The sequence below is a fragment of the Myotis davidii genome, unplaced genomic scaffold (assembly GCF_000327345.1).
Source record: "Myotis davidii unplaced genomic scaffold, ASM32734v1 scaffold271, whole genome shotgun sequence".
Taxonomy (NCBI): Eukaryota; Metazoa; Chordata; class Mammalia; order Chiroptera; family Vespertilionidae; genus Myotis; species Myotis davidii.
The window spans coordinates 1,872,594-1,899,577 of NW_006284839.1; the positions used below are offsets into that span (position 1 = coordinate 1,872,594).

The following is a 26,984-nucleotide window of genomic DNA, read 5'->3' on the forward strand; positions in this document are numbered from 1 at the left end:
CCCTTGATAATGGTCTCTATGTACAAAATCAGACCTGCACAGAAGTCAAAATTTATTTCAGAAATTTACTGGTAATGCAATAATACTTTAAAAGGGATGTGATCCCCACTTCCCAAAGTTTGAAACTCAATCCTAATATATGTTAGCTATACAACCTTGAGCAAGTTGCTTAACTTTCTGAGCTTCAGTTTCCTTATTTGTAAAAATGGGGACTGACGTAAGATACCTATAATGTTATATATGTGAGGATAAGACACTATAGGCAGATTTTTGGCCCTTATAAACATTTCTTCATCAGTTTAACCTTTTCAATTAACTAGACATATGAGAAAGCAACTGTAATACTGAATTTTGCATGTTAATGCAAAATGCACTTATCCAAATATATCGACATATATAAACAGATCCACTTAGTGTCTTATCTACATCTATTTAAAACAGAATATTTTTCAAGTTTAGGAAAGTAGAAGCTAGATTAGAGTGATAAAGCCAAAGGCTATTCCCCTTTTGTGGCTTATTCAAAGCATTCCACTAATAAACATATCACCAACAACCACAATCACCAAATTCCTAACCTGGAGAAGACTGAGAGTACAGTAATAATCTTGAATAATTTTGGGTGGAAGGTCTTGCAAAACATCTTCTTTCATTCTTCTCAAAAGAAATGGTAGGACTTGGCGGTGTAGTGCATCCATTGCAAGGACACCTGTTAATAATAAGAGAAAATGGCTCAAAAAAAGAATAAATTATATTCACTCGCACAGAAAATATAATTATCTCTTTTTCCTACCTGCTTCTTGTTCTCGACTAGAGCTTCGAGCATCCCTACTTGCTAATATAGGTTTACCATATCGAGCAGCAAACTGGCGTTCAGTCCCCAAAAATCCTGGCATGAGGAAATCAAATAATGACCACAGCTCCAAAACATTGTTCTGAATATAAAAAAGGAATATATTTGAGTTTGTACTGAGATGATTTACTTAAACTTAAAAATTGAAACATTAATTTTAAAAAGCCCATTATGATGATATAGATGAGATATTATCACATTTTTAGGTATATGGTATAAGTCTATATTTAAATGTGTAATATTCAAGTCAGCAACCTTGAAGAAAATACTCTTGTCTTATTTGGGGGGAGAAGGGGAGATTTTCAAGTCTCCACCACCAGCTAAGTCTTGGTCTATAGTATTAAGACCTACTGGTGGCATAAAGTAGTAAATAAAAGAGCAAAAGGATGAATGTGTTTCTGATTCTTTTAACTTTGACACTCATATTGACAGCAATATTTAAGGAATCTGGCCTACATCACCATTTCTTCAACAAAGGAAAAATCTAAAGAGTTTGGTTATAGGTCAAGTCTTCCCAGTATTTAAGGTTCACAAAGAACTGGCACAAGTTCTTTCCAATTCTGAAGTTTCATTAAAAAAAAAAAATCAACACATTTTCATTTTGGATTCTTTCCCCCAAATTTGTATATCCTAAGGTGCCATTTTACCCTTTAACTCTTCCAGATGTCTGTCCTTCCTCACCCTGCTCAAGCTCTGGCTCACCATGCTGGGCTACCCGGCCATATGATGGACACCCTTCAAATCCCACTTAAGTTTGATTTCCCATAGGGACCATTATCAAATGGGCTACCATGGCTCTTCAGTGCAGAAACCCACCTTACAGCTTCAGAGCTAAACTGTTCAGGTGGGTATGAGGGAAAAAAAGATTGCTTTTAAACAACAACTCTTATTGTGAAAGGAGTAACCTATTTAAAAATACTGTGACGTTTCTATGTAAGTTTAAATCGGAAAAAAATAAATCTCGATAATGCAAGCCTAAAGAGTCTTTTTCCCCCTTTTAAAGGTATTTTTAAATTCCATAGTGTTCAAGTAATAGACAAAACCCTAACACTTATAATAATAATCAGTCCATCACCAAAAATAAGTAACAAGTACATTAAAATCAATTATTTCAAAGTCACCTGGTGTTTTTTCTCTCACTGACTGCAGAGTGATGAAGGGTATCTTCCCCATCCAAGTGGGCTATCCAAACTAGGTGTGAACATTTGCAACCTCTGGAAGTACTGTAACACAATCTCTCTTATCTGAACACATCTACATATTCAACTATCTTCTTCCTTTTCCAACATAAACTTCTACAATCTCCTGCTTTCAACTGTTTCCTAATCTCAGGTATTCATGGTTTCAGTGTTAAATCCAATTGTGGTCTAACACTACAAAAGGAGAACGGCCATTTTGGAATAGAGTCGGACTAATGACTCCCAGACTTTGGACATAAGACTTCTATTTACATAGCCTAAAGTTGTATTTTAAATATGACTTTAAAAACCTAGTTTTCTCAGATACTGCTACGTACCAAATGAATAGTTATAAAAACATAATTACTGGAAATTATCATTCCTATAAACTAACAAAACAAACAAAAACCCTCTTATTTAATTCAATGCCAATGCCAATCCTTCTCTTCACATGGCAAGTATTTTTTTTGTTAAAGTAAATAATTACCTGTATTGGTGTTCCAGAAAGAATAATCCTATAATTAGCAGTCAGTTGTTTTACTGCTTTTGATAATTTTGTTTTTCCATTTTTGATGACATGGCCTTCATCAAGAATACAGTAGTTAAATTTAATATTTCTAAGGGAGAACACACAAATAAATTTAGCATGAAGAGTCTTTGAGGCGGGAAAATACGAAGTTTCTCCAAATTTGATACTAAGTTTTTCTAAATAAATGATTCTTACCTAAAGAAATCTATGTCATTCCTCACAACATCATATGAAGCCACTATCAGATTATGCCTCTTTACTTGATGCTGTAACCTGTATTTAAAAATAAGAGTAGGACATGAGGAATCTGCAAAGTTTATAATACAATTTCAAAGGGGAAAGAAACTACATCTACCATCATATAAGGTGCTTTCAATCTGTCTAGTAAGACTAACATTCCCTTCTGTTTGCATTTATGACCCTGCTACCAGAGGCCATTCTTATAAATGGGCCTTATTGCTCTAACTTAGTCTGATTAGAAAAGAGATGGATACCTGACTCAAATGTGGTGGACATTTTAACTTCACTTGCCAATACCTCTTCCTTGGAGGCTCTATTCCTTCACTGTTCCATGTTGTGCTGGGGGTTGAGGGGAGCGATCAATCCTCGTATTCACCAAAGAGATGAAGCACTTGAATCAAGCTGAGACACTCACAATATTCGCTGACTACAAAGGGCTGGTTTTGGGGCATGACCAATGGGCCTAAGACTGCCCATGATCATCATACCCACCAACTATAGACTGAAGTACAGCACAGACCAAATATAAATTATGTATTTGGAGAAAGAGCAAACGAGAGCAATCTAGATATGCCCGAAACAAGAATTACACCCATGAAATTATCAGTTTAGTGAATTAATGAATTTCCTGTTTATGTAAGCTAGTCTGAGTTTCTATCACTTGTAAATAAATGAATTCTAACAGACACTACAGTAAATTTTTTAAGAGTACAAGCTGTTGAGACGCCTGTGTTCAAATCTCTTATTCAATTAGCTGAGTGACCTTGGACCTAGGCCCCATGCCTTAGACTCCTCATCTGCAAATTAGGAATAAGAGAACCCACACCTCATAAGGTGATTGTGAGAACATACAATTTTACATAAATGTGAAACTGTTTAGAACAGTGCCTGGCCAGTAAGTGCTCAATGTTACCTATTATTAATACAGAAGGAGCAGGGTATCTATGGACTAATCAGCAACCTATGACTATCCAAGTTTTTTTAAAGATGAACTGAAATCAATGAGATTTCCCTTTTTAAAATTTGGATTTAGGAACATTAGGGGATATACTAGTGAACACAGAGAAGGTAAAGCTAATAGAACTCTAGTGTTGCTATGGTATCAGGACAGCTAAAGCAGTCATTGTGGACTAACAGCACAATGACTAAAAGCACATTGTGGACTAAAGCACACTTTTGGGGAGAAGGAACTCTTAGGGAAAGTGGGTAGCTTATGACACTTAAATACTATGATCACAAGGCTCCCAAGAAAGGCATAGAGAATGGCTTTGGTTTCTGATAGTTTTCTAGCTCCAACACTTAGAAAGCCCAATTGATTGTTAAGAACAGCCCAAGTCCTTGATATTTTTTTAAAGAACTTAAATTTTGCCCGGCCAGTGTGGCTCAGTGGTTGAGCATTGACCAGAGATCATAGTTCTAATCCAGGTCAGGGAACATGCCCTGGTTGCAGGCTCAGCTCCCAGTAGGGGGCATGCAGGAGGCAGCCCATCAATTATTCTCTCTCATCATTGATGTTTTTATCTCTCTCTCCCTCCTCCTTCCTCTCTGAAATCAATGTGTGTGTATATATCTATATCTATAATAATAAAAGTATAATATGCTAATTAGACTGACAGCCGAATGACCTTCCAGACAAAGCCGTGGCAGTGGGAGCTAAAGCAGAGGCAGTTAGGGGTGATGAGGCAGGCAGGCGAGCAGTTGAGGGTGATGAGGCAGGCAGGTGAGCAGTTGGAGGCGATCAGGCAGGAGAGTGGTTAGGGGTGATCAGGCAGGCAGGCAGAGTGGTTAGTGGTGATCAGGCAGGCAGACAGAGTGGTTAGGGGCGATCAGGGAGGATACAAAGAAGAACATCCAATATTTTATGTTAGTTTCAGGTGAAAGCATAGTGGTTAGAGAATCATATACTTTACAAAGTGTCCCTGCAATATTTCCAGTACCAACCTGGCACAACACATAGTTATTACAATATTATTAACTATACTCATAATGCTGTACTTTTTGTCCCTGTGACTATTTTGTACTACTACCAATTTGTAGTACTCAATCCTTTCACCTTTTCACTCATTTCCCCCAACTGTCCTCGGGCAACCATCGGTCAGTCTGTTCTCTGTGTCTTTGAGTCTGTTTCAATTTTGTTTGTTCATTCATTTTGTTCTCTAGATTCCCCATGTAAGTGAGTCATATGGTATTTGTCTTTCTCTGATTGACTTGTTTCACTCAGCATGATACCTTCTAGGTCTATCCATACTGCTGCCGTGGTAAAGTTTCATTTGTTTTTATGGCTGAGTAATATTCCATGGTGTGTGTGCCACAGCTTTTTTACCTACTGTCTATTGATGGCCACTGGGCTATTGTAAATAACAATGAACATAGGGGTGGCATATATTCTTTTGAATTAGTGTTTTTGGCAAAGTCCTTGAATTTTGATGAGAGAGATTATCTTTAAAATGTATGTACACTTACCTTTCTTAAATAAATTTATATGTCTGATAACAAAAAAAAGCTAACTAAATTCACCTGCAATAAATTTTATTCTTCCAAACTACTTAGAGCAAAAGATTTAACAGTTCTTACCTTATTCTTTCAGTAGGAGGTCCAGTATAGTGCAATGGATTGAGATATTCTCTGGAGCAAAATTTACCTACTTCATCCACCCAGTGACCTGTTAATGTTGGTGGACAAACCACCAAGGAAGGAAGTGGCATACATTCTGCCAATTTTGATCTTGCATATTCCTGGGCCCTTTACAACAACAAAACAATAAATTAACCACCTTGTCTGTATTTCTCAGCATCTGGAAGCCTTCTTTCAAAATAATATTTTAAATTACCTGTGACAATGATCTCCTGCTAGAATGCAGATGGACTGTAAAGTTTTTCCTAAACCCATGTCATCGCACAGAATTCCATGAAGTTTATACTTATTAAGAAATGCTAACCAGTTCACACCATCCTGAAATGTTCAAAGAGAAAAATTATAACTATAAACAAATCATAAATAGCATTTTTACAGGCATAAAAGAAATAAATGGATATAGGATACCAACCACAATTATTTTACTAAATGAATTTTAAAAACTTTTTGAGGTACATTTGAAAGGAATAGTCACTATTTATATTTATAAGATAATTATAAAACTTTACCTGCTGATATTTTCTGAGTTCAGCATTGATTGGTACTGGAATTTTGTAATTTTCCAATTTCTTCCCGTCTAACAATTGCTCCAAAAAGTGTCGTTCCTTGGCTTTCAATTGGATTAATTCTTCTGACATATTTGGAGGGTCTGGAATGCCTGCCTAAGATGATTTTTTAAGTGTATTAAAACTATTTACTCATGATTTTTTTATCCTTAGATTATAAAATACTAGTAATTTTGTTTTATTAAAATATAAATGCAGAGAAAAAATTAATTCAAAAGTAGTATAATTTTAAAGACTGGAAAACAAACAGTTTAAAGAATTTGACAGGTATTAACCCTTTGCAGTCCAATTTTATTTTTGGAATTCAAACAGTCTGGTCCAAATTAATTGACGGGATTGAATGTTGAACCGGTTGCAGTGTCGTGGTAAAGCTTCAACGTTGGACCTGCTCCTAGCGCCTGGTCGGTCAAGTCAGCCTCCACGTTGGACCAAAAAGGGTTAAAATGCTATAATGAGACTACTAAACAAACACATTTGAGGTATTCTAAAAAACACACGTACAACTTAATTTTTCCCACACCATGTATTACTTAAAAAGGCAAATAAAGTTGTATAGCTTATTTTAAATGAAATGCTGTTACTAGAGCTTCTCAATTTGGGTTATGATGTCCCAGGATATTGGTTCTTAAAATGTGGGCTGCTGACTCCTCAGGATCCTCAAGACCAGGGGTCCTCAAATTATGGCCCGTGGGCCACATGCGGCCCACCGAAAACATTTACCTGGCCCGCCGGGTGTTTTTGCCGCCGCTGCCTGTCCTGCTTAGTAGCCAAGTCATCCTAGGCCCGCAGTGCGCATGTGTGGAATGTCTGAGGGACAGTGAACTGGACCCCTGTTTAAAAAGTTTGAGGACCTCTGAGAATGTGCATATGCCTTAAACACATTCAGGCATCTGCATTACGTGAGGCACTGGAAGGATATAGGATGCTGTCCCTCCAGCTGTGCTAATGAAACCCAAAATGTGGTGGTGGGGTCCAAGCTCTCTATCTCATAAAACCCAAGAATGGATTCAGGGACAAAATGGTGGGAAATTTGAGAACCTCTGCTCAAGACCTTTTCAAAGGGTCACGGAGGTCAAAACCATCCCGTGTAATAAAAGGCTAATATGCAAATAGACCGAACAGCGTAACAACAGGAACCGAACAACTGGCTGCTATGACATGTGATGACCACCAGGGGGCGTGCGCAGACCATGGCGGGTGTCAGCCATGGTGGGATAGTGAAACAGGTAAGCAGGGGCACCAGACCAAGGCAGGCCACCAGTCGCTGTCATCGGGGCACGCCTCTGGTGGTTACTGAAAATTCTTTGCTCCTGCGTGCCATGGTCCCACCCAGTGCTTGCACCTGCTGCTGGCGCTGGCCCCGCTCACCCCCGCTGCTGGTGCCAGAGCCTCTGCTCGCACCTTCTGCCGGCATTCGGCGCCAGCCCCGATCACTCGGTGCCGTCAGTGGGTGTGAGCGGTGCCTGCCAGCCCTAATCACCTCAAGGGCTTCTTCACCTCCCCCTGCTCCTAAGGGGTGATCAGGGCAGCAGCTGCTACTTGCACCCACTGCCAGCGCCAGCCCCACTTGTATCTACAGCTGGCACCAGAGCCACCGATCGAACCCGCTACCCAGCACCGGTCCCGATCGCTTGGCGCCATCAGCGGGTGTGAGCTGTGGCTGTGGGCCCTGATCACCCTGAGGGCTTCTCCATTTCCCCCTGCTTCTAAGGGGCGATCAGGGCAGCAGCTGCCACTTGCACTGCTGACAGCGCCAGCCCCAATCGCTCCGTGCCTTCAACAGGTGAGAGCAGGACCAGTGCCGTCAGTGCGTGGGAGCAGTGGTGGCGGGAGCAGGGCTGCCAGCAGACGGGACTAGGGGCTGTGGCAGGAGGGGCCAAGACCCGCCCCTGTGCTTACCGTAGCCTCATGGCCCCACAGTTCCTTTCAAGGTGCATGAATTCATGCACTGGGCCCCTAGTTTCATAATAAAAGATATCGTTTGCTTTTACCACTGTGTTGACATTTGCACTGATGATGCAAAAATAATATGGGTAAAACTTCTTGTCAATCAGAAAGAATCATGGCAATTGCACCAAATATACCAGCAGTCACTGTATTCCTCCCAGTCATGCACCAGCATTTTAAAAAGAACTGGTTTCAACACTAGCCGGCTTGGCTCGGCTCAGTGGATAAAGCATCAGCCTGCGGGCTGAAGGGTCCCAGGTTCGATTCCGGCAAGGGCATATGCTTGGGTTGTGGGCTCAATCCCCAGTAGGGGGTGTGCAGGAGGCAGCCAATCATTGATGTTTCTATCTCTCTCTCCTTCTCCATTCCTCTCTGAAACCAATAAAGAAATATATTTAAAAAAACTGGTTTCATTTCAGAATGTCTTTTAAAGTAGTAAACATAATTTTATTAAACTCAACCATGAATGCACATCTTAACATTTTATGCAATGAGATGTAAAGTATACATAAAACATTGCACTATATGTTGAGGAAAAGCACTGTAAGATTGCTTAAATTATGATCTGACCTAGTGATTTTTCATAGAACATTTTACTTGACTGGACGGATAAACTAGTTATTCTGACTTGGGGATTTGGCTGACATTTTCTCAAAAATAAAATTTCACTTCCAAGAAAACAACTGACCTAACTTGTTGCCAATGACAAAATAAGCTTTCAGGAAAAACTTAGCACTGTGAACTTGGCAACTTGCCAATACTAAAAAGGAATTTTCTGTTGGTGATATTAATTAATTTGATATTTTTGCTACAGTATGGTGAAATATACCAACTGTTAAAAATTTTACTGGCCATGGCCAAGTAATTCAATTGGTTGGAGCGTCGTCCCGTTACACCACGGTTGCAAGTTTGATAGTTGGTCAGGGCACATACAAGAAATGAATGCATAAGTAAGTGGAATAACAAATCAATGTTTCTCACACAACCTTTTTCTCTCCCCCTCTCTCTCATCAATTTTTAAAAGTTTTTTTTAATGCAACTCAGTGAACCAATATTTTCCCAATGATGTATGCATAATGTTACAAAACACATATGGGTAAAAAATCTACTCAAAAGTGTAAGATTAACCAATTACTTTTTAAAAATATGTATATTTTTATTGATTTCAGAGAAAAAGGGAGAGAAATAGAAACATCAATGATGAGATAGATTCATTGATTGGCTCCCTCCTGCACGCCTCCTACTGGGGTGAGGGGATCTAGCCCACAACCCACGCATGTGTCCCTGGCCGGAATCGAACTTGGGACCCTTTAGTCTGCAGGCCAACACTCTATCCACTGAGCCAAACTGGCTAGGGCTAACCAATTACTTTTAAAGTAAGGTAATTTACACATTCATTGGTAGAACGTTAGATTCTACACTGAAAACAAATTTAACAAGCTTTCTCTTTTTGAATTTTGATAGGCTATCAGATAAAATACCCACAATTATTTGAAAAGGCTGTCAAAATACTACTAACTTTTCCAACTACCTATCTATGTGAGGCTAAACTTTCTTCAAATACCTCAACCCAAGGAACGTGTTGCAAGAGACTGAATGCCCAAGGAAATACAAGAATCCAGGTACCTACACCTCGTTCTAAAAGAGATTTCTTAAAATGTCAAACAATGTAATTTTTCTTACTTTTTGTTTAGGAAATAGTTATTTTTCATTAAAAATGTTACATATGGGAACATCTAATGGATTTATTACTTAAATTAATTAATAAATCCTTTCACATTACAGAAAATATGATAAACAAAAGCCCTTTGGAGATCTTCAATTTTTTAGAGTGTAGAGAGATCCTCAGACCAAAAAATGTGAAAACTACTGCCCTATGCTCTCTAAAGTTTAAAAAATTTAGAACTTTGGAAACAGAATTATAATTAAATTCAATTAAAATATATATGTACACTGAGTATTAAAAATGACTGCATGGTACATTTGCAAAAGGTTTCAGAATTAACTTTAGTAAGATAGAAACTAACATTTTAGCACATTTAATACCATAATGATATTAATAAAAATGAGGCCTTTCTGCACAGTACTTTACAAAGATGTAACAAAATCTTCATTTATGCTCATGGAATTTTTAATAAATGACATATAATGAGATCCCTTTCTTAACAATGAAACCCTAAGTCCAAGAGTCACAAATACTGTTTAGTCCCAGGAACCCTTTCTGTGAATATCTTCTTCACTCCAATTCCTATAAAATCAACAAGTTACTAATAGTGCAGGGAATTAGAATTGGTAGTTGATATTCCCTGAATCTTTGATAGTACACATTTTAGAAAAGTACATGATTCTTCCTATTATGATGTAATAGAAATCAAGATCAAGTGGAACAGCATTGAATCTGCATGATATTCTTGTTTCTATTGCTATGCTTTCAAGCTCACAAATCTTTTCTTATGCAGCATCCAATCTGCTATCAATTGCAACCAGTGTGTTTTTATAGTCTTGCATCACTGTTAACAACAGGGATACATTCTGAGAAATGCGTCCTTAGGCAATTTTGGTGCTGTGCAAACTTCAAGTGCTCTTACACAAACCTAGCTGGTATAGCCTACTACACACATAGGCTATAGAGCCCATTGCTCTAGACTACAAATTTGTACAGCATTTTATTGTAGGCAGTTGTATCACTATGGTATTTGTGTACCTAAACATAGAAAGGGTACAGTAAAAATACAGTGTAAAAGATAAAAAATGGCACACCTGTAAAGGACACCTACCATGAATTGGAAGTTGCTCTGAGTGAGTCAGTGAATGAGTGGTGAGTGCATATGAAGGCTTAGGGAATTATTATACACTGCTGTAGACTTTATGAGAACTGTCCCACAAGCCCTCCTCTGCCTGCTTCTTTCTGACAGGGTCAGAAATAAAACATTGAAGTTGTTGATGCTGCTCATGAAGAGAGATGTGGGCTGGAACTGACTGGAAACATGAAGGAGAAACTGGCTGGATAAAGCTTAGATCACTATAATAGTGACTGTCAGGAGAGAGTAAAAGGATCAGTAGGAGTAAGAAATTAAAATGGAGAGGTAAAGGAACACAGAGGATTGTAATGGCAATGTGGTTTTGCCTACTGCATGTTGGAGCAGTGGGCAGATTAAGGAACCTTGTGGTATTCATTTAAAAAGAGAGTGTTTAACATGGAATGGGTGTAGAACTGAAGAGTCAATATTTTGATTTGGAAATTTGTTTTTGAGTCCATGGACCTATTTGGCATAATGGGCTCTCTCTGACATTGAACTGATGGAACTATTTGTAATTATATTTTTCATCTCACAAAGTTCAATTTAGGTTGTTCTCATACCTTCCATTTTGCTCATTATATTCATACTGCCTTCTTGAACAAATGGAGTGCATTTTAATATTCTTGTCTACTAATTATATTATATGGGCCATTTCAGAACCTGTTTCTATTGACTGACTTTTCTTCTGGTTACTGGAAATATTACATGCCTGGTAATTTTTTCATGGATTTTAAACATCATAATTGTGTTGTCAGGTGCTAGATTTTCTTCCTTTAAATTTTATTCCCCTGGAATGTAGGTAAGTTGCTTGAAATCAATTTGATCCTTTTAAGGCTTGCTTTTAAACTTTGTTAAGGTGGGTCCAATTTAGCCTTTTGTCAAGGGCTAATTTGGTCCCACTACTCAAGCAATATACTTTTAAGGACCATACTTGGTGCTCAATATACTAGAAGGCTTTTGACTCAGCTTTTTGGGCACACAAACTATTCCTGGCCCTGTGTAAGCTCTGGAAATTATTCCACATACTCCGTCCTATGACATTTCCCCCCCCCAACCCGTCTCAAACATATATTCTCATATATGTTTGAATGTGAATTTGAATGCAGTATGCTAGAATGCATATGCCCAGATGAATATTCAGTCCTTGTGAGGATCTCTGGAGCTTCCTATTTATGCAACTACTTCCTGTTGGGTACGTTGCCTTGCAAAGTCTCACCATCTTGTCCTCCCTTCACTCTGAACTCTGACTCTTCAACTTGGCAAAGGCACTAGGCTCTTCGTTTCCCTTCTTTCATAAAACATTATTCTGTGCTGCCTGTTGTTCAACATCTGAAAACCACTGTTTCATTTTGTGTGGTTTTCTGGTTCAAGTAGGTGGATAAATCTGGTCCCTGTTTTTCTATTATGGCTGGAAGCAAAATATGCATCACATTTTTGTAATTTTCACATCAAAGGAAACCTTACTTTTCTCATTTCTAAAGTCAGTATCTCTTTTCCTTGCCAATGTTTTATGTATTATTATTTTTTAAGTGTTTATATCCTTTATAACCTCATAGTGGATCTGGGGGCACTTCCATTCTGATTCACATTCAAACAGCTATTAAACTGATTTTCCCAAGACACTGCTTTCAGCTGTTAAGACTACTTTTCCTAAAACATTGCTTTTATCTACTCCTTTGCTCAAAAAAGATATGATATTTTCTCATCACTCATGGATTCCAAAGCTAAAACAGGCCAAGGGGACTAAATATAAGCAATTTAATTTATGAGTAAAATGATGCAAAGCCTAAGAATCTAAGGATATGAATAAGACCTAGGAAGTGGGTGATGAAAACAATTCTGGATATAAAAATATATAAACAAATGTACAGTTTAATCTATATATATAAAAGCCTAAGCAACCTGAACCAGAATAACTGAAATGACCATAACATCCAGTCACTATGATGCGCACTGACCACCAGAGGGCAGATGCTCAATGCAGAAGCTGCCCCTTGGTGGTCAGTGCACTCCCACAGCCAGCCAACCTCCCTGGTCCTTCCCCCCTGGCTGGCAAACATCCTGTGGGCCCCACCCCCGTCTGTTTCCCTGGCCAGCAGGTGGCAGGCAGCAGACTCCAGCTGGCAGGCAGCAGGTGGCAGGCCCCAGCTGGCCTGGCCCCAATTGGGAATGGGCGAGATGGCCCCAATAGGCCTTGATCACTGGCCAGGCCTAGGGACCCCACCTGTGCACAAATTTTGTGCACCAAGCCTCTAGTAAATTATAAAAAACTCACTTTTATAACCATTACCCAATAAAAAAAAGAGCCCTGCCAATATCCTAGAAGATCCCATATGTTTCTTCCCAGTGATAATTACTTTCCTTTCCCTAAGAGGTAGTCACTTTATTAACTTTCATGGCAATTTTCTTACTTTTCCTTATACCTTTATCATCTAAAGTATGCATCTTTTGCCTATTTTTGAACTACATTAAAAAAGGGAATCTTATGTAAAAGGATTCATTAATATTGTACTATGCATCTGTACTGTTCATTCTTATTGTAGTATAATAATCTAGTTAACATTAGTCTACTGATAATGAACATTGAGCGGTTAAAGACTACTATAAATAATGCTATAATACTAGTAAATGTTCTTGAAGATGTGCCTTGGTATATGTCTATGAATTTTTCTAGGGTATATATCTAGGATGGTTTTGCTGGGTCACTGGGATGGGAATCTTCAATTTTACCAGATCTAGCCAAACTTTTTTTCAAACAAAGAGGGTATCACAAACTTATGCTCATACTTTGCTGGTAGACATGTAAAATGGTACAGTTACTTTGGAAAACGGTTTGGCAGTTTCTTAAAAAAGAATTGACCCAGTAATTCCATTCCTAGATAACAATCTGCTCAAAAGAAATGAAGCACTTACAAGTGCAAGTTCATAGTATTACTTGTAACAGCCAAAAGCTGGTAACAATCCAGCTATCTATCAACTGCGGAATGAATAAAGAAATGGTGCTATGTTCATACAATGGAGTACTATTCAACCATTAAAAATGAAGCATTTATACATAGACAATATATAGAATAACGCGGACATCCAGTTATTCCGTTACACCTGAGTAAGTTATTAAGGAAATTTCCAAATGGTTCTGAGGAGGGTGTTTTCACAAACAAACTGAAGTATTGATACATATTATAACATGAATGAATTGCATATCTACTTATTTACAAAAATCCCACCAAAATATATTAAGGGGCTTGGTGGGCAGGGCTCTGGTACTTCCCTTGCTTCAAGCCATTATTTCCGTCCCATGAATATACTCCAAAATTCTCCAATTTCAGTCCTTCAAGTCTGTTTCTCCATACTCCCACAGAGACTTCAATTGCTTTACATTTTCAATTACCATCTCTCAAATTTACTTTTCATGTAAACTTCAGAATAGAATCTTTACATGGATGTTATAGGGATACTTATAAATAATACTATTTCTAGAACAGCATTAATGAATTAGTCTTTTAGGAGCCATAGTTTTACTTAAAACTCTTGTTTAAAAAAGTTACCCATTAAAGTATAAATTTCTTAATGCTTGTAACAAACATATTCAACATTATTTTTAAAACTTGACATATCCTGTAAGTCCATAAACCAAGTATCTTCTACTTACCTCAAGTGGCATGAGTCTAATTAGGGTTGCAAAGCACTGCGTAGCCATGAATCTTACACTGTCTGTTTGATCGCTCATTCTTCCCAACACAGGCACAACTAAAAGGACAATATATGGAACAATACCAACATCCAGTTGTTCCATTACACCTGAGTAAGTTATTAAGGAAATTTCCAAATGGTTCTTAGATGTTTTTGCAAACGGATACACCAAGATTGTAACTTCTAAGACAATTCCTCATTTTCTCATCTGTGTTTTGAGGGACTAGACCAGTGATGGTGAACCTTTTGAGCTCGGCGTGTCAGCATTTTGAAAAACCCTAACTTAACTATGGTGCCGTGTCACGTATAGAAATTTTTTTATATTTGCAACCATAGTAAAACAAAGACTTATATTTTTGATATTTATTTTACATATTTAAATGCCATTTAACAAAGAAAAATTTAAAAAATGAGTTCATGTGTCACCTCTGACACACGTCATAGGTTCGCCATCACTGGACTAGACAGTCCCTCAAGGTCTATGATTCACTTATAACAGCATTTGCACACTGTTGCTCTTTGTAAACATTATGTAATTTTCTCATGATTAAGAATATAAAATCATGTTTCCATCTGAGGTTGGCTGGAGGAAGTTTTACTAATAAGATTTTTTCATTCCTATACTAGCAAGTTTCTAGACTTCCAATACCAAAATAAAGTGAGTTACATTATAAGCAGGGAGCACAATGCTCAATGATTAATTCTAAACTTCCCATCAAGATCTTGACAATCATAAATTGGACATAACAGGCCCAGTAAGTTTAGTTCCCCTGCAATATTCAGCATTTCTGAACCTGACTTTCTACTGATTTGATCTCCATTCATCTTTCTTGCTCTTAGAAATATCAGGTACTTCAAATTAAATAATGTCAGTAGATGCCATATCCTTTTAGCAAAGGGCTTTGCCTGTGTATTCCCAGTAATTTAGAACATGTAGTCATATTCTACCCAAGTAATGAACTAACTCTGGCAACAAAATGTTTTATAATATAAGAAGTACCTTATTAATATCTGATTAATATTAATGAAGTATTAATTATAAACCAAATATATAGTTCATAAAGTACATAAAATTATTTTTGCCTATTGAAAAGATTTCCTAAAATAGCAATTCTGCAAACTTTCTGTGTAAAAATTTTCACAATAAAATGTAAATATATTTTTAATGTATTTATACTATAATAAAAAATTCTTCAAAATAGAATGTAAAAAGGTAGTTTTCTTTTTGGAACAAATTTACTTGAATAAATCAATTTTATTTTAGTCATCCTTAAATAAAATAAATATAATTGCTGAACATTTTGTAAAAATAAAAAAGGATACAGGCAAGTGCTTCAATTGCACCCTCTTGCTTGATATTGTCATCAATTGCTCCCAGCCATGGAAGAACTTTCTCCAAAAAAATATTCATTGTTTCCATGGTAGCGATTTTGCTCATGATTCCTACACAACGAGCAGCCATGTGTCTCACTGCAGTGCTGGGGTACTGAAGGCACATATAGAGATGAGGCAAATGCTGTACCAACTAAAAAAAAGTTTAAAACAGTAAGAATACTCATTAGGAAATGTACTGTTTAAAATATAACTATAATAGTCCATATTCAAAGGTTCTCAAATGCCAAAGTGACTCTAAATCCAAGAACATCTCAAACCATTACTGTCAAAATATCCTCAATAAGAAACTAATGTAAATCCAAACTAAGGAATAACTCTTAGAGAAAGAAAAGGTGCAGAACTTCCCTGCTCAATATCTTCTTTTAGTTATCAGGGAGCATACAATTATTTCAAAAATTAACAGGGGAGTCCTGGCTCAGTTGGTTGGGTTTCATCCCGTGCACCAAAAAGTTGCTGGTTCGATTCCAGGTCAGGGCACATGCCCAAGTTGCGGGCTCAGTTCTCAGTGAGAGTGGTTGTGCAGGAGGCAGCTGATTGATGTATCGCATCAATGTTTCTCTTTCTCCCTCTCCCTTCCCCTCTCTCAAAATATAAAGAAAAAAATGTGTATTTAAAAAAAAATTTAATAGGGAACACATCAAAAGGTACTGGCAAGATTCTCCTACTGAGGCTAGGAAAATGACACCACACATCACCAACCCCCTCCAAATCTTGTAGCACTAGCTTAGGTTTAAGCACATACTTTTTATTCACTGGGTTGAGTAATCCTGATTTTGTTCTAGGCACCATACTTTGATAAGTGCATTTTCCACTTTAACTTCCAGGCATACCATAGTGTTATGACCACAACAGCAGGACATATGCCATTATTAAATGCATGCTGCACTGAACGCCAGGATTGATGTTGGTGAAAGCCAGATACCTGCTCAACAGACTAGCCTTTAATTTCAGGTGAATGCATATTGTTGAACATGGAGGGTAACAGCATATGGATGGATTCTTTACTAATGATAAATCAGTGAAATTTAACAAATAAAAGAACATACTTTATTACTGTATAAAAGGAAAATGTTCATTCTTTTTTTAAAAAATGTATTTCTTTATTGGTTTCAGAGAGGAAGGGAGAAGGAGAGATAGAAACATCAATGATGAGAATCATTGATCGGCTGCCTCCAGCATGCCCCCCACTGGGGACTGAGCCTGCAACCCTGGCATGTGCCCTTGGCCGGAATCGAACCTGGGACCCTTCAGTCTGCAGGCCGACGCTCTATCCACTGAGCCAAGCCGGCAGGGCGAAAAGGTTCATTCTTGTCTACTCTCTCCTAGATTTTCCCTTTTCCATTAGCTGTAAGTAGAGAATTGGAGTTAGCACCCTGTAAATTGCAGAGAGCTTCCTATTGCAGCTATGTGGAAAAAATAATACTTTCTTCTATGGAAAAGTCAGGTAATTAACTCTATTTTCCTCCTCCCTCTGCCCCAATATTTTATAAGAAATTTTTTAATAATCAAAAAACTCAAATTGGTGTTATGTCTTTGCCACTAATTTCATCTTATCCAGGTAACTTCCTTCTACCTTTACACTTATCTTGAGAAAAAGTTTTATTACCTGTGCTCTTCCTTTCTTAAAGCTATATTATTAAGGTGGTAAAAATGAATAGGCTGCAGTTTTCTTTCCTGTTTATATCCAACTTCTGTGTCATCAGAGATCTGTCCCTATTGCCCTGTATTCAAAGGTCCCCGAGTAGGTTTCCTATCATTCATGCACTCAACTCTGCCTCAAATCCCAGAAGAATTGTACTGTCAATAAGGAATCTAGACACACCATATAAAAGAAAATGCAATTACTAGGGATGGCATCAAATTGCATTTTTCCAGCCATAAGACTTTTATATAAAGCCACTTGTTTTAATAGAAGAAAACTACATTTGCATTAGTTAATTACCAAAGGATGAAGCTCAGAATCCATTGATGCTGCTGCCGTTTCAAAAACTTGCAGAGAATTCACCAATTCTTGAGCAGGGCCATCTCCGTATTCCAGGAGAGACTTTCCATCTATTAAAATACATTGATTTCAGTGCATATCACCTTGTAAATAATTTTTCAAAATCTAGAGCCCACATAAAATTTTAATACCTCCCCAGCTACCATGGGAAAGTGATTTTGCCTTTTTAGTGTGAAATTAAATGTCATGCCTTAAGTGCTAAGATACACTTAAAGCAACTAAAAAAAGTTTAACATAATGACTGACCCTTTCAAATATCTTTCTAACCATATAATAGAAAAAAAAGCAAAAAATATACAAAATGAAAATAAATTAAAATAAATGCTTCTACCAACCTTCCATTGGAAAACTTAACAGCAAGTCTGAGATAAACAGGTATAGGCGTTTTTATTTTTTAAGAATAATAAATATACACTGACATTTGTCAAAATTCCAACACAGATAAACATGTACACACCAAAATTATTTATGTCGATAGTATTCCTCAATGGACCAACCATAGCATCCCAGAGATGTGGCAATTTCACGGCCATTTCACCACCAAAATGCTTCACTATAGTTGTCAAGGCAAATTCAGCTCCTCTCCGTTGGACCAGGTAAGGTTTCTGGGCCTACAATTAAATGTTAGTTTTAAACAGAACTTCACAAAAAAGTATAATGCATTTGAAATTATATTAAGAGAATATAAAAGTAACCACCTAAGAATTCAGTGTTACCATTAACCAATTATCGGATATATTTATAACTATAAATATATATTTTTTAAATATATTTCTTTATTCACTTCAGAGAGGAAGGGAGGAGAGATAGAAACATCTATGATGAGAAACATGGATCAGCTGCCTCCTGCACGCCCCCTACTGGGGATCGAGACCGCAACCCAGGCATGTGCCCTTGGCCAGAATCAAACCGGGGACCCTTCAGTCCGCAGGCTGACGCTCTATCCACTGAGCCAAGCCGGCTAGGGCTAAATATTTTTTAATAATTAAATTTATAGTGGCATAAAATCCAAACTAGATGTCTTCCATCCAAAGCAAAATACTTTTTTGGGTTGGGGATACGGAATAGAAGAATATGTGCTATTTTCAGAGATAGTCCTAAAAGATCTACTTTTCTTCTCCCTACCCCAAAGAAACTTATCTGCTAAAGAGAAGATTAGAAGACAGAATGATCTGTCCTTATTAATATTTGTTTAAGGGATAGAATAAAAGCATCTATTTAATGTAACCACAGGTAACTTCTCACCTAGCAATAATTTTATTATAATACAAAAAACTGTTGCCCCAGAAAAGTACATATGTTTTACAAGTTATTTTTTTTAAATTGATATCAGAGAGGCAGGGAAAGGGAGAGATAGAAACATCAATGATGTGAGAGAATCACTCATAAGCTGTCTCCTGCACACACCCTACTAGGGATTGAGCTAGCAACTCAGACATATGCCCTGACCAGAAATCGAACCCTGAACTCCTGGTTCATAGGTCAATACTCAACCACTGAGCCATGCAAGATGGGCACAAGCTATTTTTAAGTGGAAGAACTATACACACCATAGAGGTATAAGCATAAAAATCATAGTAAATTTTTTACTACAATTATTATTGGAAGAATATAATCAGCTTCGTTCATAAAATATTTTATTTTAATCCTGAGGATATGTTTCTCATTAATGAGAAAGAGAAACATTAACATGACAGAGGAACATTGATTAGTTGCCTCCCATACACACCGGGACCAGGGATTGAACCCTCAACCTGGGTATGTGGCCTGACTGGGAATTGAACCCAAGACCCTTCAGTGCATGGGACAACACACTGGCCAAGACAGACTATTTCAAAAGAAACAGACAATAAGCTAAGATTTTTATTTTAAACTTAATATGCCTATATTTTATAGAAATATATTAAACAAATGTCTTTTAGTATTGATAGATTATTGCTAAATTTGGGTAAGTTCCTGTTTTGCAACCAAAAGAGCTCTAGAGCATTCATTTCATTAATAATGTGACTGTAATATTTTCAATAACCACTTTTATCATCTTTAACCCTTTGCAGTCCAATTTTATTTTTGGAATTCAAACAGTCTGGTCCAAATTAATTGACAGGATTGAATGTTGAACCGGTTTGCGGTGTCTCAGCCTCGATGTTGGACCTGCTCCTAACGCCTGGTCTGTTGAGTCAGCCTCTACATTGGACTGAAAAGGGTTAAAGAATATTATACTGCAGAACAAGTAGACCAATGAAGGAGAATAGAAAACCCAAACAAATCTTCATGTAGTGTATATGAAGCATGATATATAACAGAAGGTACCATTTTGAATCAGGGAGGAAAGGATTCAAGAGTGGTATAACTGGCTATTCATTCGGGAGAATAAATTTAGATCCCTCCCTCACTTCACACATATAATAAATTCCAGGGTGACTAAAAGTCAGATAGGTGACAATTATTTGACACCAATTTACCCTCTGAGTATCAACAATAATTCCTGTCACTGATAGGACTGAGAAAAGTTAGCTTTCACTGTTATTTAACAACTCTACAGTCACTGCTATAGGAGCTGAATTAGTTTACATTTGTGAAGACGTATGTACCAAGAAAGTATCTCGCTTAGGGAGATAAAGTTAGGCAGATAAAATTTGATGAGAATTTGAAGAAATTTGCAGTTTTTCTTTTTTCTTTTTTTTTTTTTTTAATATATTTTATTGATTTTTTACAGAGAGGAAGGGAGAGGGATAGAGAGTTAGAAACATTGATAAGAGAGAAACATCGATCAGCTGCCTCCTGCACATCTCCTACTGGGGATGTGCCCGCAACCCAGGTACATGCCCTTGACCGGAATCGAACCTGGGACCTTTCAGTCCGCAGGCTGACGCTCTATCCACTGAGCCAAACCAGCTTCGGCAAAATTTGCAGTTTTTCTGAATCATGTTGCGGGCGTACTCCAAAGGATTATTAATCCCAGTTTTTTCGCTTAAAAATATAAAAATACAATCCTGGAAGGTGAGATGACAATTGACAATTTCGCTATCAATCTGAAAGATATTCATTTAGAAACCAGAGTATTGAAAGAAAAAAGAATTTACCTCATCAAGTTCTATAAGGATATTTCCACTATTTCCTGGAGGAAGATCTGCTATTTGAGCTTTTACTGCTTTGGGGGTAGGACCTCGTCTACTTGTGATTGCAAAAGCAGCTTTCTGATGCCTATAGAGTGTAATTATACCTCTGTGCTTGGTGACAGTATGGTGCATTCCATCTTTTTCGGAGCTGGATACTAATAAGAAAAAAAAAGTTAATCCTTTAAGCATAATATAGGTGACCAAATGCATCCTGCTAAAAAATAAAATAAAACATACGTTAAAACTATGTCTTTAAAGCCTCCAATCTTTATAGGCCAAGTACATTTTCTTAAGACAATGAAGTGGTAACAAAATTCTCAGTAATTTAGAACATTAATTTAAATGTTTTGATATCTGTATAGGTCCATACTTAATAAAAATCAAGGTTGTAGGATCATGTTAATAACTACCATATGCAAGAATAACTGTCCTTCAAGGTAAAGAATATTAATTTTTTAAAATGATTCTTTCTAGGCATAAAAACAAACTTTAAAAACATATTGCAAGCAAGTTCTCTCTATAAGAAATATCCAGAGTTAGGTCAGAAACATTGACCCTGCAAAATACTGTGCCTCACATAACACTGGGGTTGGGATGGCGATTGGATTTATCCTATCATATTTTTATAATGTTGACATTCAAAATGTCCACCACATTCCTCTTCCAGTTCAGATTTCTTTTCAAGACCTATATTGTGCCAAAGTTATAAATTTATTACCTTTGCTTTCCCAAAATCTTATTAAAAGGAATAAGTAAATCACACAAGACTAAGGCATGTGAAAAAACGCTAGTCCTTGAGACTAGCCTAGAGAGAGCAGTTCTTGTTTTCCATATAGATTCTCCAGATGAAAACAGAAAAGTTGGCTAGTAATTATTTGCTAAAGGTAATAAAGTTCATTTATTTCATAAGATGTACAAAATTAGAGAAATCAGACTTTAATACGAAGAACTTTCAGTTAACATTGGGTATCATAAAAGTTCACAATAAATTCTAACCCCAGTTCACAATAAATTCTATATTGATAATGTTGAAAGAGAAGGGTTAACACCTCAGATTTCAGTCATCTTATATTAAATATCAGACCTTTTATGAATAGCTGATTTGAGTTTAAAGGGTTGTGATTTTATTAGCAGTATGTGCAAATTCTCTCAAAATGGAAAAAAGCACTAACATAAAATGGAATTTGTGCTTAAATTATAAGTAAATGAAAACACATTTAAATGGTTAATTATTTCTCTATCCCAAATGACAGTTTAGATATATACCTTTAGAATTTTCCTGGCCACTTTGTGTTGGCACTGGACATGTGACACAAGGAGTTAGATAGGGGTCCACACAAAGTGAACTACAAAGGTTTTTTATAATTTTTGAATTGGGACAGGGTGTCCTCGTTGTGCACTGCTGAAGTAGTTTGGCTATAGACTGAGCCGCATAATTTTGCACTAGTGTATTCTCTTCCTTTTTAATTGTCTCCATTAAAGGTTTTATGATAGGATTTAATTTCTCCGGAAGCTGCTGCAAGCTCACAACTGCACATGCAGCAAAAGTATGCACTCTCAACTGCAACACTTGCCACTCTTGGTTGGTCTCTGTAATTGTCATTTGGACCTGCTGTCGTTTACTATCTAACTGCTGTGACACTTGAAGATTTAATTCAAAAGATGACGTGACTTCATTAAAAACAGTAGTAACCTATTGAAAAAGAGAAATTAAAATAATTAATGATATCAACCCCAAAACAGTCCATAAAATCCTAAAGGGCTGACAGCAAGCTATCTGTTTCAATTTGAAGTTTCACATTATCTAGTATTATTTTAGGATTCGATAGATTAAATAAATGTCTAAAAAGTTCCAACTACATTTTATTTTAACGTTAGCATTATATTCTTTAAGAAAGACACAATATCTTAAAAAGAATCGAACAGTGACTATCTGGTTTATATGTCGATGGTCTCCCTTCTGGTGAAAATAACCAAATAATGGGGGTGTATGTAGGGGGTGTAGACAATAGATTAATTCTTTAATTATCAAGAACTGCCTAAAGCTATATAGCTGTGGCATCAGACCCCATTAAAAGACTGCTCAGTACATCTTTTGTAACAACATCATCCTATCTAATAAAGAGGGAATATGCTAATTGACCCTCATGCCATCACAAAGATGGCGGTGCCCACAACTAATGAGGAAATATGCTAATTGACTGCCCTGCCCTTAAAGATGGCAGCACCCACAGCCAATGAGGAGGAAATATGCTAATTGACTGTGATGCTCTCAAAGATGGCGGCACCCACAGCCAATAAGGAGGGAATATGCTAATCGACTGCCACACCCTCAAAGATGGCGGTGCCCACAGCCACAAGATGGCCAGCAGGGGAGGGTAGTTGTGGGCAATCAGGCCAGCGGGGAAGGGCAATTAGGGGAGACCAGGCCAGTAGGGGAGGGCAGTGAGGGGTGACCAAGCCAGCAGGGGAGGGTAGTTAGGGGCGACTTGGCCGGCAGGGGAGGGCAGTTGGGGTGATCAAGCCTGCAGGGGAGGGCAGTTGGGGGCTACTGGGCCAGCAGGGGATCAGTTAGGCGTCAATCAGGCTGGCAGGGGAGTGGTTAGGGGGTGATCAGGCTGGCAGGCAGAAGTAGTTAGGGGCAATCAAGCAGGCAGGCAGGCTGGTGTTTGGGAACCAGCAGTCCCGGATCATGAGAGGGATGTCCGACTGCTGGTTTAGACCCAATCTCACAGGAATTGGGCCTAAACCAGCAGTCGGATATTCCCTGAGGGGTCCCAGGTTAAAGAGGGTGCAGACTGGGCTGAGGGACACCCCCACTCCGGTGCACGAATTTTGTGCACCAGGCCTCTACTTGAAATGTAATTCACATGTCCAGCTGGCATGTGGCTCAGTGGTTGAGCATCGACCTATGAACCAGGAGGTCACAGTCTGATTCCCGGTCAGAGCACATGGCCGGGTTGCAGGCTTGGTCCCCTATGTGGGGGCAAGAGAATCAATGATTCTCTCTCATCATTGATGTTTTTATCTCTCTCTTCTTCTCCCTTCCTCTCTGAAATCAATAAAAATATATTTTTAAAAAAATATATAAAATTCACAAAAATACACCCATTTAAAGTACACAATCCAGTGGTTTTGATTATAGTCACAGAGTTGTATAATCATTGCCACAATTTTAGAACATTTTCATCATCCCCAAAATAAAACTCATACATATTAGCAATCATTCCTCTTTTCCTCCCAGCCCTATGCAACCACTTATCCACTTTCTATCTTTACAAATTTACCCATCTGGACATTTCATATGAATGTACTAATACAATATGTAACCTATAGTGACTAGTTTCTTTCATTTAGCATAACACTTTCACAATTCATCAATGTAGTAGCATGTATGAGTACTTCATTTCCTTTTTTGTGTCAAATAATATCCCACTAAATGGATATACCACCTTGTATTTATCCATTCATTAGTTTATGAACATCTGGGTTGTTTCCACCTTTTAGCTATTATGAACAATATTGCTATGAACATTTATATACATGTTTTTGTGTGAGCATTTTTAATTACCATCTAAAGACTGAGTGATGGCTTACATAAAAAGAAATTAGTCTTCTTGTTTGATAGGTAACTGCAATCATAAAGAGATTCCATAAATAGATCCAGCCTGATTAATATTGGTCAGAAAAGCCTGCAACACTAAAGAACCTAACTTATTTTTAATGGAGAACCTAGTTTTTCAGACTTAGAAATGATCAATTCCACTAAGGACAAAACTGATAATGCTGGCTTCTTATTATGAAAAACAAAGTAAGCACACATATAGATCTTCTTTTATCATTATAAAATACCAAAAACTTTAAATTGAGCTTTATCTGCTTGACCTTGTCAGTCTGCTCACTGCAAAGGAACATGATCACAGACCACTGTCTGTTTTATTTATTCAAGTTCTGCATAAAATTTATTTGAAACAGGATTTCACTGCTAAAAGTTTTAAAACACTGTCTTAAATAACTAGGTTTCTGTCTAGGCAACTAAGGGAAAGCTTTCCAATTACCCCAAATTCACTCATTTATTCATTTAACAAATATTTATTGAGTAATACTAAAAGATGTTTTCATACATCCAAAAAAATATGCAGACTCTAATGTGGGAGATAGATATGTAAGTAAACAACTAAAGCAATCCTACATAATAAAAGCACAATATGCAAATTGACCCTAACAGCAGAACAACTGAGAACAACCAGTTGCTATGACACACACTGAACACCAGGGGGCAGACGCTCAATGCAGGAGCTGCCCCCTGGTGGTCAGTGCACTCCCACAGGGGGAGCTCTGCTCAGCCACAAGCCAGGCTGACGGCTTGAGCACAGTGGCAGTGGTGGGAGCCTCTCCCGGCTCCTTGGCAGTGCTAAGCATGTCCAACTGACAGCTTAGGCCTGCTCCCCACTGGCAGGTGGACATCCCCCTAGGGCTCCTGGGCTGCCAGAGGGTGCAGGCCGGGCTTAACCCCCTGCCCCCCACCAAGTGCACGAATTATCGTGCACCGGGCGCCTCTAGTGTAACATATAACCAAGGTAAGTTCAAGTTGCTGTGGGAGCCCATGGGTTTGCTTGACTCTTCTTACGTGACAGGATAGTGGAGGCTTGCCAGGAGGTTAATATCTGTCCTGAATTTTTTAAGAATGGGTACATCAGGAGTTGTAGGGACATCTTTGAAAATAGTGTGTTAGGGAGTGAAAAGCTGGATGTTGTTTAAGGAACTGAAAACAGTTTATCATGGCCTGAGCACAGGGAACAGATGGAGGAACATCAAGAAATGAAATTGGGATAAGCATAGAGGGTTGAGAGTAGAAAATTCCTGGCAAAAGAAACAGGAGCTCAGGCAGAGTGAGAATGAGTGACACACAGAAAGTGAGTGTGGTGTATTTTTCTGCAAGAGGAAAACTGAGTTAAAGTGGAAGGCTCTGGCTAAGTAGCTCAATTGGTTAGAGCGTAGCCTGATATGCCAAGATTTCGGGTTCGATCCTCAATCAGGGCACGTACAAAAATCAACCAATGAATGCATAAATAAGTGGAACAACAAATCAATGTTTCTTTCTCTTTCTCTCTCATCAATAAATTAAAAAATAAATTGTTTAAGTGAAGGAAGTCTGAGAAATAAGGAGGAAAGAGATGAGCAATTTAAAGAAGGTACTGAAAGTAAGAAAAGAAAACTCAAATTGAGAAGGAGACAATAATGTTTCAGGGGAGGGATGCATTCAGAGTGGCACTTAGAGGATTTTACTAGTCTGGCATAGCACAGAGAATGAAATGAAACAGAGACCTGCCTGGAGGCTTAGAGGTGAATCAGGTTCTAGTAATAAAGGCCTTTGACCAAGTTGGAGCAATGGAAACAAAGGATAAGCATATGAAATTTTTTGGAAGGAAATGTTAACAAAATTTGTGAGTGTGAATAAAAATGGCACTTTTTTGCTTAAAAAATTTCATTTTAGTTGTGTTAATTTGAAATGACAGGGAGACATCCAAGTAAGAATGCTTACTAGAAGAATATATAAAACATCAAAGGAGATAGCATAGCTCATAGATAAGAACTAAATTGTGTTAGCCAGGCTCACCAAGAAGCAAAGAGAAAGGGCCCAAATAAACAAAATCAGAAAGGAAAGAGGCGAAATACCAACAGACCCCACAGAAATACAAAGGATTGTTTAAAAATACTATGAACAACTCTATTCCAACAAACTAGACAACCTAGAGGAAATAGACATATTCCTAGAAAAATACTTTCCAAAACTCATTCAGGAAGAACCAAAAAATCTCAATAGGCCGATAACTATGGAGGAAACTGAATCAGTCAACAAAAAGCTTCCAGCAACCAAAAGCCTAGGGCCAGGCGGATTCATGGGGGAGTTTTGCCAAACAGTCAAACAACTAAAACCTATCCTCCTCAGGCTATTCCAAAAAATGCAAGAGGAAGCAAGACTTCCAAGCTCATTCTATGAAGTCAACATTACCCTAATACCAATAC

The 26,984-nt window shown here is 37.7% G+C and overlaps 1 protein-coding gene across 1 annotated transcript in view; it reads right to left on the minus strand.

Annotated features, from left to right (window-relative positions):
* Window positions 1-26,984, minus strand: part of BTAF1 (B-TFIID TATA-box binding protein associated factor 1) — a 92,975-nt gene that overhangs the window by 11,377 nt on the left and 54,614 nt on the right. Inside the window, 13 exon segments of the mRNA XM_006755114.2 lie at window positions 576-706; window positions 791-932; window positions 2,516-2,645; window positions 2,753-2,830; window positions 5,372-5,539; window positions 5,628-5,749; window positions 5,941-6,093; window positions 14,398-14,546; window positions 15,762-15,963; window positions 17,776-17,885; window positions 18,293-18,446; window positions 20,919-21,109; window positions 22,221-22,647. Of these exon segments, the coding sequence (XP_006755177.2) occupies window positions 576-706; window positions 791-932; window positions 2,516-2,645; window positions 2,753-2,830; window positions 5,372-5,539; window positions 5,628-5,749; window positions 5,941-6,093; window positions 14,398-14,546; window positions 15,762-15,963; window positions 17,776-17,885; window positions 18,293-18,446; window positions 20,919-21,109; window positions 22,221-22,647 (2,157 nt within the window).